The 14137-nt window shown below is 39.4% G+C and overlaps 1 protein-coding gene across 1 annotated transcript; it reads right to left on the bottom strand.

Annotated features, from left to right (window-relative positions):
• Nucleotides 1-340: 340 nt before the first annotated feature.
• aimp1a (aminoacyl tRNA synthetase complex interacting multifunctional protein 1a) lies at nucleotides 341-14077 on the bottom strand. The gene is made up of 7 exons (XM_069665871.1): nucleotides 13985-14077; nucleotides 10808-10938; nucleotides 9421-9534; nucleotides 6695-6859; nucleotides 4715-4923; nucleotides 2560-2728; nucleotides 341-661 (listed from the first exon to the last, which is right to left on the bottom strand). Coding segments are annotated over exons 1-7 (957 nt in total). The 5' UTR covers nucleotides 13987-14077; the 3' UTR covers nucleotides 341-494.
• Between the last annotated feature and the right edge of the window lie 60 nt (nucleotides 14078-14137).

Raw genomic sequence — 14137 nt, 5'->3', positions numbered from 1 at the left:
AGAGCTCCCACTGAGTACCATCTAAATAGCCCCTCCAAAGATCTTGGGAACCTGATCTGTTTTTGTTGGCCTTTTAAGTATCACATCCCTGTTTGATCTCCTGCTAATTAAAATGCTGGAGACTAGATGAAGTGGAAACCAATAGCACTCACTTAAGTCCAGTACAGAACGTCCCGTTAGAGTAATAACCTTAAAATCAAATCACAATCAAGCTAACAAGCCTCAGGAGAGGAGACAAAGCTGGGGATTTGAAGCAGAAACAAAGTTGTACTGATTAACTTAATTGATTAACTTCACTTTATAGACCATGACTGTGTAAAAAGAAATGTCATTGGACACATTTTCAGGACACAACTATTTTAAATCCCTTTATTGATCATCTTCAAAGCATTTTCTTCATTCACCATCACCGTCCTGTTGCTCAACACCATGGTGATCATCACTGCAGATGATTGCCAAGTAAACACAGAGCTATTTCAAGCAGCTCTGTTATTTTACTTGATTCCACTGTTGCTCATGGTTTGGGCTTTGCACACTCCTTTCCCGGCAACTTCAAAGGCCGCCCCCTTGTACGTTGCAACACACTGGTCGTCCGTACGTAGGTCCGGCTGTACCTGCTCCCACACCTTCTTTTTAGGGTTCAACTCTTTGTCTGGTTCACCTGCAATAAAGAAGTCAGTTTGATGCATTAGAAAAGCTCATCCATCACATATGCAGGATTTATGCGCCCAAGACGGATGTTTTATTAACTTTTTGTATTGTGTCATGTCCTTACATAACCTGCTGAAAAGCTGTTTTAATATATTCATGCTATGACACATTGATAGATGACTTTAACTTTCCTTTATGGATTTTTCATATTAATCATACACTGATACCATCTGTACGGAAAGATGAAGCCAAAACAAATTGTGAGGAAATGACAAACCATGATATTCGTGATTTATCAGGCCAATTCTCATTTTACTCATCCCTCTTGAATTGTGAGTAGTTTGACTTACTATTGTGTTCTATTTTAGCATCAGCTTTTAAAAAACGTCCATTTGTTCTTAGCCATAATTCAAAACATCTTCGCCGAACTTCTGAGAATTTAAATGTGCATCCAGGGAAAACAATTAAAGGAGGCTCTCATTTCATGATGCCTTTTGTGTTTGATGTTGCTTGGCATTAGTGAAAAATCAGAGCCTGTACTGTCTGGCTTCTGTCCGGTGTCAACTTTTTCCCTCTCCGTACAACCCTTTCAGGGTATGAGGACACAAATGTGTTTCATTTCCCAAAGCTGCCATTTCTGCCGGTTTACAACCCAAGAGTGGCAACATTCTTTTTTGATCAGAAGCGTGAAGGAGGTTTTGATGAGCAACTTGCGCACATTCTTAAGTTCAAGCAGGAGAACTGGGCCCAATTAGTCGAGGAAATGTGGGCAATTACAAGCATGTACTCACACCAGCAGTGGATTGGCTGTAATTGAATCTGTACCGTGGAGCTTTAGGGAGAGAAAAGAGGGAAACATGGAAAGGGACGAACTTCTTTCACCTTCAACTTTCCAGTATATGTAATTCAGAAAACAGCCTCAGTTTTACTGTGTACTACAACAGTGCTGTCCTTGGTCCATCCTCCACTCCCTTTGTTCTCTGGAGAACCTACTTTTGGTTTGATGAGACCTTTTTTTAATGTAGCGTCCATAAAAATGATTCTGGCCTAAGACATCCCTCATGAATCAAGCTGCTTTTAGGAGTGGCTGGGACATGTGGACAGCAGCGATGAAAGCCTCAGCTGACGCAGCTGGGCTGTGGGTGCTTGGACCACAGATCCACCTTCATCAAAACCTCCACTTTACTTTCTTCACAAGGGAACTCCCATTTTGGTTATTGTTCCCAAAAGACTACATGAACAACCAGATGAATCCTCTGCTTACCAGTAATATTCAGCTTTGCATACTTCTATTATATACTGGACTTTTACAACCGGAAAGACTTCAATTACGACCATGAAGGCTGGTTGGTGGCTGTCATTGATTTTCGGACACATTCGGCACAGACTCTGTTAGAAATATTTATGAGGAGGGATACATGAAATGGTCTATTTGTAGTCTATTTAATAGGGAATATGGTTCATAAGTTTCCAAACTCATCTACATTAGTTGAACTTAACAAGACAGTTGGAGCACTCATCTTTCCAACCGCCTATAAAAAAAGAGTAGGTTATATTTCTCGCAATGAGCGTTGTAGTCACAGCCCATTTAGCCACCACTAAACAGAAGTTAAGAGCTGTCTAATGATAGCTTTCAGCAGGGCCCGAGAACACATCAGGATTGGGGTCTTCAGAGGAATGAATGTTGATTTATCCGGTTGTTCCTGGGAGAGAAGGGGTTCAACGACACCCCTCATTTCCTAAATACAGAGGCATTTTGTTGAACGTAGGCTTGGGAATTCTTTCAGTAAGCTAATTTAAGTGACAATTGTTAACAGCCTCCCCAGTGTCTACTTGGTCGGATAGGACTGTCATGTTTAAGTTTTATCACAATGTGAATGTGAGTGAACAGCGATTGGTTAAAGGTACCTGGGAAGCCCTGGAAAGTAATTCTCTCCCCAGGTACTGCTCCACTTGGAGGGTCCAGGATTTCCACCTTGTCAGGCGAGCTGGCACACATGACCATAGCCTGGGAGACCACTCCTCTCATCTTGGCCGGCTTCAGGTTACACATAAGGACTGCCATGCGGTTCTGCATCTGTATGAGGAGCAGACAATCAAATACATTTTTACAAATAGACAGTGAAGTATAGAAAACACCTTCAGGACAGCACAGCGGACTTCGGGATTCAATTTAAACAATACTGCCAATTCCAATCAATCAATATGCAATGACTGAGTCCAGCGTTTTTGGTTTGTTTGCCTCATTTAAAAAAACCAGAGGGAGCAAACAGAAAACTTTAAACATGAGCCTTGAGACCTCTGTGGCTTACCAACATTTAAAAGAAGAGTTTCTGCCAAAGCTGAGAAGAAGAGCAATCCAGCATTTCACAAGATGATGTATACCAGACCTCAGAGAATAATCAGACAATTTTTTATAAGCATCTTCTAAGAACTTGCTACATAAATCCTAAATCCCTCATGTCGCCTTGACAGAGGCATGGTGTTAGTTTCAGTTTTCATGTTAATGTTCTGTAACAGTATTTACAAACCTTGAACAATAGTTTATGTGCAATGTAGACACTTATCCTAACAATTATTTTCTTATTAGCCTGTCTCAGAAGTGGATTACTGCATGGTGCCTGCTATTTATCCCAGCAGAACAAGCACTGCCATAAAACCTATAATGAACTGAACAGATATTTCACTCATGCATTCTTGACAGAATGTCTCCAATAAGACCGTTAACAAGAAAGTGACGGGAAAGATTTTGATTTATTGCCCCTGTGAGTAACAGAGTAACAATCAGAGACCACTTAAGGTTGTGCCACAATATGCTAATGCTGCAACAGTGTCAACCCTCGTATCCATTTAGTTTGTCACACATGATTTCTTCAGCACATGGTTCCACTTAAATAACATACTCTGTCTATACACTGTGTAATGTAGAGTTCTAGAAATATGAAGAGACAAACTACGAAGAAATACTGACTAAAATAAAAGTAACTTTTTTAATTCATATAAAATTCTACATACAGATAATTTTGCCACAGGAGCTAATCATAACTCAATCTAAAATCAATACGATAATTTGACGGAGATTCTTAATTCCTATCTTAATGTGTAAGAAGAACCATCAGCCAAGAGTTTACCTATGAATAGCTGTAAATGGAATAATACAGTAATTCCTTTATATAACCCATGAAGCATTTATGTTTACATACTGGATGTTTACACCACTGCCGTGTGTCTTGTAAAAATCTCATCTGAAATAGTCTCTACAGGGATTCATTTATCTACCATGAAAATGTGTATAAAGGTCTACATATTCTTAACTGTTGATGGACATCTACAGGCTTACAAACCTAAGGGCCTGATGAGACATTCAATGACCGTTTTCATTTTCTACATAATAAGCACAGGCTAAATCAGTGAATGAGAGTAAATCTTGTCAGTACCTGAGATTTTCTTAGATTTCTTAAATTAGATGTTGACACATATTTCGAAGGGGGTGGGGGGTGTTATGCTAACTTCAAGCCTCATATTTCACTCTATGATACCTGTGGAGTAGCTTATCATAATTTACAGTTAAGAGACTCCTCATTTTTCTCACACTGGTGCTCTGTGCAGGCCCTCATACAGCCTCTGCCTGAAACGACTCAGTCAGCTATGTCCCTTTAAGAAACCCCACCCCTACAAGCCCACTTTCTTCTGATTGGCCGGCTCTCTGAAGCCTGAGCTCATGTAGAAAAAACTGTGTGAAACCTGGCGTTCACAGCAGCCTGCAGACTGAGCTGACAAGCCTGGTGATTACTCCAACATACTTTTACCTACAGATTTAAAGCTTCACCCACATTTAGTCTGGACATCCAACATTGTTACATTATATATATATATGTCTTAAAATGTGAAACCGCATAATACCCTCTCTTTAATATCACGCTAACATTATTCTAGAAATTTCTTAATCATGCTCTGCTAATTGAAGCAAATTCCCAAAGTTGGAATGTATTGCAGGGCTTATGTAGGTGTTATACCGACCTAGCTAAAACGAACCTCACGGTATATACGAGTTATATTGTACCTGGTCTAGAGTTATGTGCTTGACCAGCCCGCTGACCACCGTTCTTGGAGCTGCCTCTCCCACATCGACCTGCTCCACATAGAGACTGTCTGCATCCGGGTGCTTCTCGGCAGTGATTATACGTCCAACACGCATGTCCAGACGAGACACGTCCACCTTGGCTTCATCCTGGCTTGGTGCTGCCTGCTTCTTCTCTGCTTTCTCCCCTCCTGGCATAAAAGAAAGGCGAGAACTGTTAAAGTGCACTTTGACTGGAAATGTAATATAATTTCAGTATTTGTCTGCTTGTAATTTGTGCTATTTAAATGAAAATCTGATACAACACTTTGGTTGGGTGTTGGAAGTTTGTTTTGGTGCATTTTCAGCACAGAAAGTTCGACAGTGGCCATCCATCATGTGATAAGAGGGAGTTTTCTGAAAAGAGGCATCTGTGAGAGTTTTCATGCTATTATGCTAAATGTGCATGACATTATAGGAAATGTTTATTTAAAGGGCACTGGGAATATTTTAGCCAACTGGTATCTTTCCAAGGGAAATTATAAAAAACAAATCATACTTGAAACGATACCGGGCATCTGTCTGGAATCTGATTTAATTTCCTCCCATAAATGAAAACAAAGCCCACAAATGACAGCCCTTGGGGTTGCATGCAGGTCAGGGGCATGCTTTTCAAGTGATCCAAAAGTAAATAGAATTACAGAAAAGACAATTCCTCTTCACTCCTTCCCAGAAATATTAAAAACACCTTGACTAAATGACAATAGCAGTGCCCACTTTTGGCTGTAGGTGCAACATGATCGAATGACATAGCAGAATAGCAGATGCTTCCTCCCAAAAGACAGAGTACCTTTCACTCGCCTGGTTTGCCTACACACAGTCGCTCCGGCGGGTTGCACCGATCAAATGATCACACGGCCTTTAATCATTCCTCTGAGCCCACACAAGCTCTGAGGAATATGAATTCCGACCCCGGCCTTTGATATTCAACATGTCTGCTCCGTGCTCGGCTGTGATGACAGCATAGCGACGTAATACACCAGGACTACACATGGCTTTGCAACAAGTGATGACTGTGTGGATGAGGTGAGAACAGAGCTACTTTAAAGCCCAAAGTAACCCCTTATTAACATTAAAATAGCATTTGGATGTGTGGATATAAAAACGCATAAGAACTTCTTGTTGTCATTTCTTCCTCTTTCTAAATTAAAACCACCCAAACACATGCAGAGATAATCATTCCTCATCAATGCCTGACAGTTCTGTTGATTAGTCCAGAGAGCTCTGCTGAAACGGCACAAAGTATTTGATTGATCAATGGCAAAACTTCGGCGGAAGGACTTTTATTGTTTTCATAAACGTAAAATATAAAACACAATAATATTAGAGCTTGGGACGAGCACACATAGCGATACTTAGGCTTTATGGTGGAGTAGAATGATGCACCTCCACAAAACATTAACAGAGATCATTCTCAAATTTGATTAAATTACTGGTGATCTTAAAGAAGTGCACCTTGTCCTAATTGTAGCTTATAAATCATGAAACTCCACAACACATAACGCTTCTCTGAACATCTTCCAGCTTAGGCTCATTGTTCTTAGATCCATTATGAGGCTGATATTGTGGGCGTAAATCCATTAGCAGCTGATATGAGAAAATTAAATGGAAAACACGTTTGGAAAAGGTCAACTGTCTTTTAAAGAGTCTGTATCTATTTAAATGTTAATAAAAAAGGGATCTCAACAACGTTTAATAGAAATGAAGTTGATGAAGACCAAAGTGAGTGGTTACTTTAATAACTTAAACATGGCCCTGCGAACAAACTGAGATGAAATTTAGTTCATCAGTTCATCAGAACATCTCGTATCTAAGAAGGATTCATTTCAGTTTCTAAAACGGTTTTATTTCATGTGAAAACTTCAAAAGGATTCATAACAAAACCCTGCAATGTGCCGTACTTTTCTTCACCCCAGCTGTTACCTTTCTTCTCCGGCTTCTTCTTCTTGCTGTCATCTTTGGGAGGGGGGCTCTGGACTGCAGCAGCAGCAGGTGAGGCAGAGGGTGATGGCCCAGAGGGTTTGGGAGGCGTGGGCTTGGAAACGCACTCGACGCTGTTGCCGAATGATGGCATGGCAACCTCGCGTACTACAGGAGACACACAGGTACCGTCAGTTATTATATGTAAGTAATTAGTGGTCCATGGTTTCTATCTAACTGACTTTCTAGATTAGATAAGATAGTACTTTATTAATCCCGAAGGAAATTATAGAGCCAGATAGCTCCAAAAATACAGCACTAAATGAGAGAAATACAAAAACAACAAGTGAAAATATAAAGTGTTTGGGTTAATGCAAAAGAGACAGAGCCTCAAAGAAAAACAATATAACAATAGTCATCTACAAATGTAGGTAGGAAGTAATGGTGGCAGTTAAAGTGTCAGTAGTATTGACAGTTATAACTTTAAAGTAGTGTTAAAATATGAAAAAACAGTGTGGCAGCACAGCCTTGAAGAGATCACTTACACAGCAAATACACAAAGAACGCGCTCCTTTTTAGTTGTCCCTTTTCACCCACAGAAAAGATTGTATCAACACATATAATGAAATGATACAGAGGGAGCTTTATTTACACACCCAGAGGAAGGACGGCTCTCCTGATTCAAACAGTTTAGAAGGGAAAATGACACAGTGTCAAAGATGATGGAAACAGGGAAGTGGAGCCATGAAGCAGGGAACAATGTCCTGCAATAGCTCTCCAGGAAAAAGCAACCCCTCATTTAAGGCGCCTGATGTTTGAATGCCAACTAAATCCTGTGCCTGTGTCTGACAAACATCGGTCTGCAGGCGCACCACCGTCACCATAATGCTTTAATTACCTTAATTCTATGTTAGGACCTGAGATCAGGATCTTTCCGGTTTACCTTGGAATTATGGGCAATAACCTCTTAAACTCTTGACATGCCCCTGAAGTTTACACTTAGGTTTGTACCATACAACATAGTGTATGGTACTTAAGGTCAGCTTCTATGGTCGCACAATTCAATCCAATTAAATGATCGTGAATGTCTTGTTTATACTTTAATGCACATCACTTGCATGTGTCTTTGGAAACATTGGGATCCTGATGAGTGTTATACATTTGTGCAATATTAAACAAATTGCTGATAGTGACAAACTCATTGAGAGTAATCAACCCCAAGTCCCCCTGTGGTCTACAGAGATCTTTAGCCTCCTACATTTCATTTGGTTTGTTTTTCTCACACACTCACAGACAAAGCTAGTGACTGGCTGCTGAATAAGGTTTGACATTTAGCAAGAGCCCGATCTTTTAAGCAGGGGTTGGAGGAAACCAAAACAGAGCATAAAGGAGAGCGAATATTGGACTTAAGTTCATCATGTGACTGAAATTATGCAACTAAGTTAATGTTTATGTTACAGTCTGGATAAACAATGAATGTAGCGTTGGGTTCCCCATGAATAGCCAAAGTTCAAAATAACATTAAGCCCTAATATAATATAAAGTAAGCATTACTAGCAAAGTAAACATTGTAACTCCTGTACGGTTGTGATAAATAGAGACATAAGCTCATTAGACCAAAACCATTTTCATACCAGACTGTAAACATATTTATTTCAGCCTAATGGGGATTGAGTTGCTTTTGGAGCCAGCCTCAAGCATACTCTCGAGGAACTGTGGTTTTTGGCACTTTTGTGTTGGCTTATTTTTTTCAGCCCCGGATATTTCTGCTTGGTTTAAGCTTATTAAATATCTCCGAGATGTGTACATACCAACTACAGTCAACTATTTGCAACCATGTTTGTCAGAACACCTCGATAACGTGATAATATGTCAAACAAAGTGGAAAAGTTCTGTGGGTCTGAACAATGCTATTTTGAACAATGCAATTGCAATAAGCCACATATGAGTGCAGCAGAGGTAAATATTTTCAGCTTTAAAATGATGTTGAAACGTTGTTTTTTTTCTTCAGTACAGAAATGCTGTTTTTCTTAAGGCCCGATTATAGCTGCGTTCCAAAGTTTGTTTCTCTCATCTCACGAACAAATCAGAGACGCCTTACAGAAGTTCCTTTGAAAAAGCTTCATCTCCATTCTTGTTTTGATTGAGCTACTTTGTGCCACCTTAAAGCCATTGAAAGAAACCCCAAAAATAAACATCAAAATTAGATTCAATGTGTGGAAAAACATAGTCTTGGGTGCATTGGAACACATTCTTTCAGCGTTCCAACACTAACATATTGAGTTATTTTGAATAAAGTTAAATAGCTTATTTCTTCCAGCCCCCTTTTATCCATACAACCTCTTTCTGGAAAGCATTAAGTGTGTGTTAATGATCTGAGCTGTTTGTCTTTGAATGTCAATGTAAGTTAGAGGCACAATAGATGACAGACATGTTGACCCCTTCGCTCTTATGGGGATTCCTAAAGCACAATGGGTGCTTATAATAAAAACAGAAAAAGATCTGGTTATAGTAGGCTGAGGCGAAAATGCACAAGATGTTATCAGTGATAGTGCAAAGCAAACAATGCTCTAATGAGCAACAACTGACATCAAATGTACCAAAATCTGGCACACAAAACCACTTCTAACGTAGATATAAAAGGATAACAACATCAAGGCTTTCTTAAGACAAACAAACATACATATGATCTTCAATGGAGCCTCTGCTGGGAACCAAACTCAACATACCTCCCCGGCTCTTCTCTTTTTCCAGCAGCTGTTTTTTTAGCTCCTCGATGTCATTCTTCAGCTTGGCATTCTCCACCATCAGTTTCTTCTCCTCTCTGACACTGGCCTGGACCACTGCAGCAAGGCAAATTCTTGTTATGTTTCCGCACTGGAATAAATTTTCACTTTTACACAGGACATTTTAAAAACTGCTTCTGAACTAGCACAAATATACGTACGACTAAAATAAATAGGCTGTGTTTTGTAGGATTGAAAATAGTCCCAAGTGGTCTGAAATTACAGTAAAACCTTGCTCGTGTTTTTCTTTTGGAAAATGCCTTTGAAGTATGCGGTTGTAATAAATACGACATAAAAGGGAAGTTTTATAACTTAATTTGAAAAAATTGCAACAGACAAAGAAACTTCTGCTCACTCAAAAAGCCTGTATACATTCAAGGCAAAGTTTATGGATGTTTGGTTGATTTTGCATATTTTTGTCAGTCAAACTTAAAGTGATAATCTCGAAGTTCTCAGTTTCATTCTTTTTGGCGGCACCTTATGGCGATAAACTGCAAATGCAGGAGCACACTTCCCAGATATCCAGACAGTGTCCATGGTTGGCTTCGGTTGTAACTCTTGATTTTCCTCGCTGACGGTCGCTTTCCTTTTCAGACTGTCTGCCTTCATCTGAGCGTCCAATTTGTTTCTTTTTCTTTGGATTTCAATATTTTCGATCTTTTCTTTGTTTGTTCAGCCATAGTAGATTACTGTTTACTCGCAACACTTGCAGAGACCGGAAAAGCAGCCGCTTAGCTCCGCCTACCCTCTCTGGCAGACCAACCACTGCTGGCTGATGGAAAACGTGTCACTAACTGGGCGCCGCTTGTGATTTTTTCAGTGAAAGTTGCAACAGACAGCCAGTCTGTAATACTGCAAATGCAAAGGCTTTCATCAGTGGGCCATAGGCTCATTCACCATTGTGTTACCTCATTTAGTGACTTAACAGACATTACTTTAAATGAAAATCTTCGAGATTATTACTTTCATGTTGACTTCAGGCTGATAATTCCAGTAAATGTTGGTACACTTTCCTCTAACTGAGAACTCAGTTTCATACAACTGCTTGATGTCCTACAAGGAGGATTCCACTTTTAACCAATGAGAGACTGAATCATGCCGAGTGTGTAAGCAGCTCTTTTGACTAAAGTTATGCCACTCCAACAATCAATGCAGAAATTAATTAAATACGACACCTAAACAAAGATTTAGAGTTATTTGATTTGCATTGAAGTCTGTTAAGAAAAATTCTGAATTGCGACAGAGAATTCATAAAAGCGTCATCTAAACATACAAACACTTTCTGTGAGCCTGCGTACAAGCTGTTTTAGTGCCTGGGTGTGTGTCTTACTGGCTTTCTCCTTCAGCAGCTGGACTTGTTGTTTGAGGTATTCGATGATCTGGTCAGCCTCAGCTGCTCGCTGCTCCAGCCTCATCAAAGGATTGTGGCCTGACATCTTGAACAAGGAGCGAGCTAAAAACCTAACAGACAAAGAAGACATGAAGCAATCTCATCACGACAAAATGCTAGGTATCACGGCTCTGCGACATCGTAAACTGGTAATATTCCAACAGAATTAAATACAATCTGTAGCAACCTAGAAAGCTTATTCTGCAACATTTTCTCTTATTCTATAGATGGAGTATCTTCTGTTGCAGACAAAGGTTCATGCATCTAGATCTAACTCTTATAAAGTGACCTTATTCCATGCTATGTCAAAGTTAACACAAGTGACACTGTAGAAAATGGTATCTTAAAATACTACGCTGAACATCCACAAAGATAAATGTTGTGAGTTACAAGGTTTGCATGCCAGTTCAACTCCACCACAAACAACAGCCTCCAAAATGACCGCTGAGTAAAGTCAACTCCTCTCCGACAGTCTCAACAAAAACAGAACATTCCTGCAAAGGTGCATGGTGGACGTTACAGAGGCTTTTCTGCAGGACAGCACAGGGCCTTTCCTGTTTTTGTGTCACACGTCATACGTTCTACTGCTTAAATAGCAAACACTGTATATTCTTGAATCACACTTTAAACACTGCGGATGCCATATTCAAATATTTTAGAGAGGACAATCATAATCTGACTTGTTTCCCATAATGTGAAACCCCAGTGGGTATAAACTATGTGCACTTGGGATTTTCATGACTGATGTACTTTGGCCGGTTGCCTCAAGTGACAAAATCTGATCTTTGTCCACAAGTCATGTTGAGAGATAATCACACGTATATGCTTTATTTTCATAAAAGATTACACAATAAATCAGCAACATTTCAGTGTATAAAAACCTCATAATAGCCATAACAAGCTCCAAGTTCACAATGGCTAGCCAAACTCTTGGATGAATTCCTATCTGAAGTAAAACAGCATGCACACAGTTCATCCTTTAAACCATTCTGAAAATCAACATTATATGCATTTAGTTTTGGAGATTAAACTTGAAAGAGTTCTGACCCTCTTTAGCCACTCAAAAATATATAACCGGACTTCACTTCAGGTTGGGGCTAATTTCTCTTTATCATGTAAAGCTGGGAAAATAACTTTTGAGGAAAAGAGGAAAAGAAGGATTTTTACAAGGCTGCAGCATGGGGAAGAAAACTTCTTACACATATTACAGGGAGGCGCTGGAAAACAACAGCTGGCTCGAGATGAAAACAAAATGTTGGGGGACGAGGAAATTAGAAACACAAAAGAGCTGGAGTTGATAAAATCAAGGATCAAAGCATTGTTTTTAGAGAAACTGAATTGATTTAAACAGGACCAGTGGTGGAGTAATAGCAAGAGCCACAAAAAGGCTGATCTCATTTGGATAAGCTCTGAAAATAGGTCCTGGGCCCGGGCAGCATAAAGACATAAAGAGGTAATAATATCAGGTTTGGATTTTAGATGGAAATAGCTAAATGTGTGAACAAAGTGACGCAGGCTTTCACCGGATTTCTTACTCACCTGTCTTCACGGTATGCAAACAAAACTATCTTTGATCCACGTCCTGATTTAACACCTTTTAAATTTAGCATGTTAACTTTGCTATACAGGGGACAGCTGTTAAGAAGGCATTTGACAACACCCACTCACATCGATCATCTAAAAATAGACATGGCTGGTGTGCTTACCCATATTGTTTTCAATAGTCCTTGCATACATTTTATATTGACAACAATTTACAAATTTAAATATCAAAGCTAACATTGCATGGCTTTACACCGGTGGTTTTATTTAAATCTGTAAATCTGTGTCATTTAATCACCGGCTTCCTCTGGTGTGGTGTGTGAGCAGACTTGCCAGGAAACAAGTGTTTCCTCTTTTCACACTCATTCCCACAGTAAAAACATACTGCCGGAGAATACTTCCCTACCTGTCTGCCAACCACAGCATTATACTGAAAAGAGAGTGCAGTATGCCAGCACCACCTGAAGGCATTAGATGGATCTACACATAATGAAAACATAACACTTGCAGCCTTCAGCACCAGATGTGCTCGTCAATGGATTTCAGGAAACAAATGTGCTCCTCTTTCTCATATTTTCCATTCAATTATTTTTTTTGAGATAGCCATGCTTAACAAGAAATGTAACTGAGTGAAAAACAACACCACCCAAAAAACTGAGACTCTCTTCAGTGTATAATTATACAGTGTTAGATTCGATAATAAATATTATATCATGCGATTTAGAATCCATGAAGCACTGCCAATAATAAATGACTTTGGGTACAGAACTGAAAATACATTAACAATATAGACAGGTGGTCGTGACCACCTGTGACCCTAACCCTAAATCATACTATTACTGTGATATTGCATAGTAATAGTAGGACTTATTTGTTATGCACTACATCTATATAAGTATTAAATTTCACTGTAATGTCAAGTGCCCACCTTATGGCATTGTATTCATTAACCTTACTGACAGAAGCAGAGTGATTATAGTATTGGATAGGATCACAGGCAGCACATTACCTTGCTTATTATTATGAATATATATAATTACGTTTTGTTTAATGGTTAAGATACATCCCAAGCACACTTGCAAACATGCAAGTTACTATTACATTTTAGTGCTTGTTTTTAATATAACAACTTAATAGTATTTGCTCCTCAAATGGGAGCATTTTCCATGATGTCGTGTTTTATTTTGGATGATAGCAACCAAAATTACAAATTCATCAATAATTACTGTGACTTACTCTGAAGATGAGTCTTTAATGAAAACTAATGCTAGCTTTAGCCCAGTTAGTCACTTAGTTAATCACTGTCAATCAATCATACAGCTATCATCTCATTTCATAAGTTACTGCTCCACAATGAGTGCTGAAGATAACCTAACTTTGCCAGTTTATAATTAAGCTATTAGCCGGTTCAGCTCACATAAAACTGGTATATTCAACAGCACTAGGACTAGGCAAATCAACTTGACTTGAGGCTAACTCCCTTGAAGTTAGCATTAGTACGCTTTTAGCTAGGCGGTTGGCAAGACGTTATTGACAGTTCTCTGTTTTTGTAAATTAAAGAGATTTAAGACTTACATGAACTCTGGGCAGCAACCCCAACACGTTTCAGGGAGCACTGGGGGCTTGACAGCGGGCTAGCTCGATCAGCTAACTCATAAACATACTAACAGACAGGCAGCTAACATTTAGCTGCAGAGAGGCTGACTAAGGCCCCCGTGGCTAGATTTC

This window comes from Semicossyphus pulcher, unplaced genomic scaffold (assembly GCF_022749685.1).
Source record: "Semicossyphus pulcher isolate SPU_LCO1_2020_fin unplaced genomic scaffold, fSemPul1.0.p SCAF_17, whole genome shotgun sequence".
Classification (NCBI taxonomy): Eukaryota; Metazoa; Chordata; class Actinopteri; order Labriformes; family Labridae; genus Semicossyphus; species Semicossyphus pulcher.
Note: the sequence above shows the minus strand (reverse complement) of the source record. Positions and strands in the feature narration are given on the sequence as shown.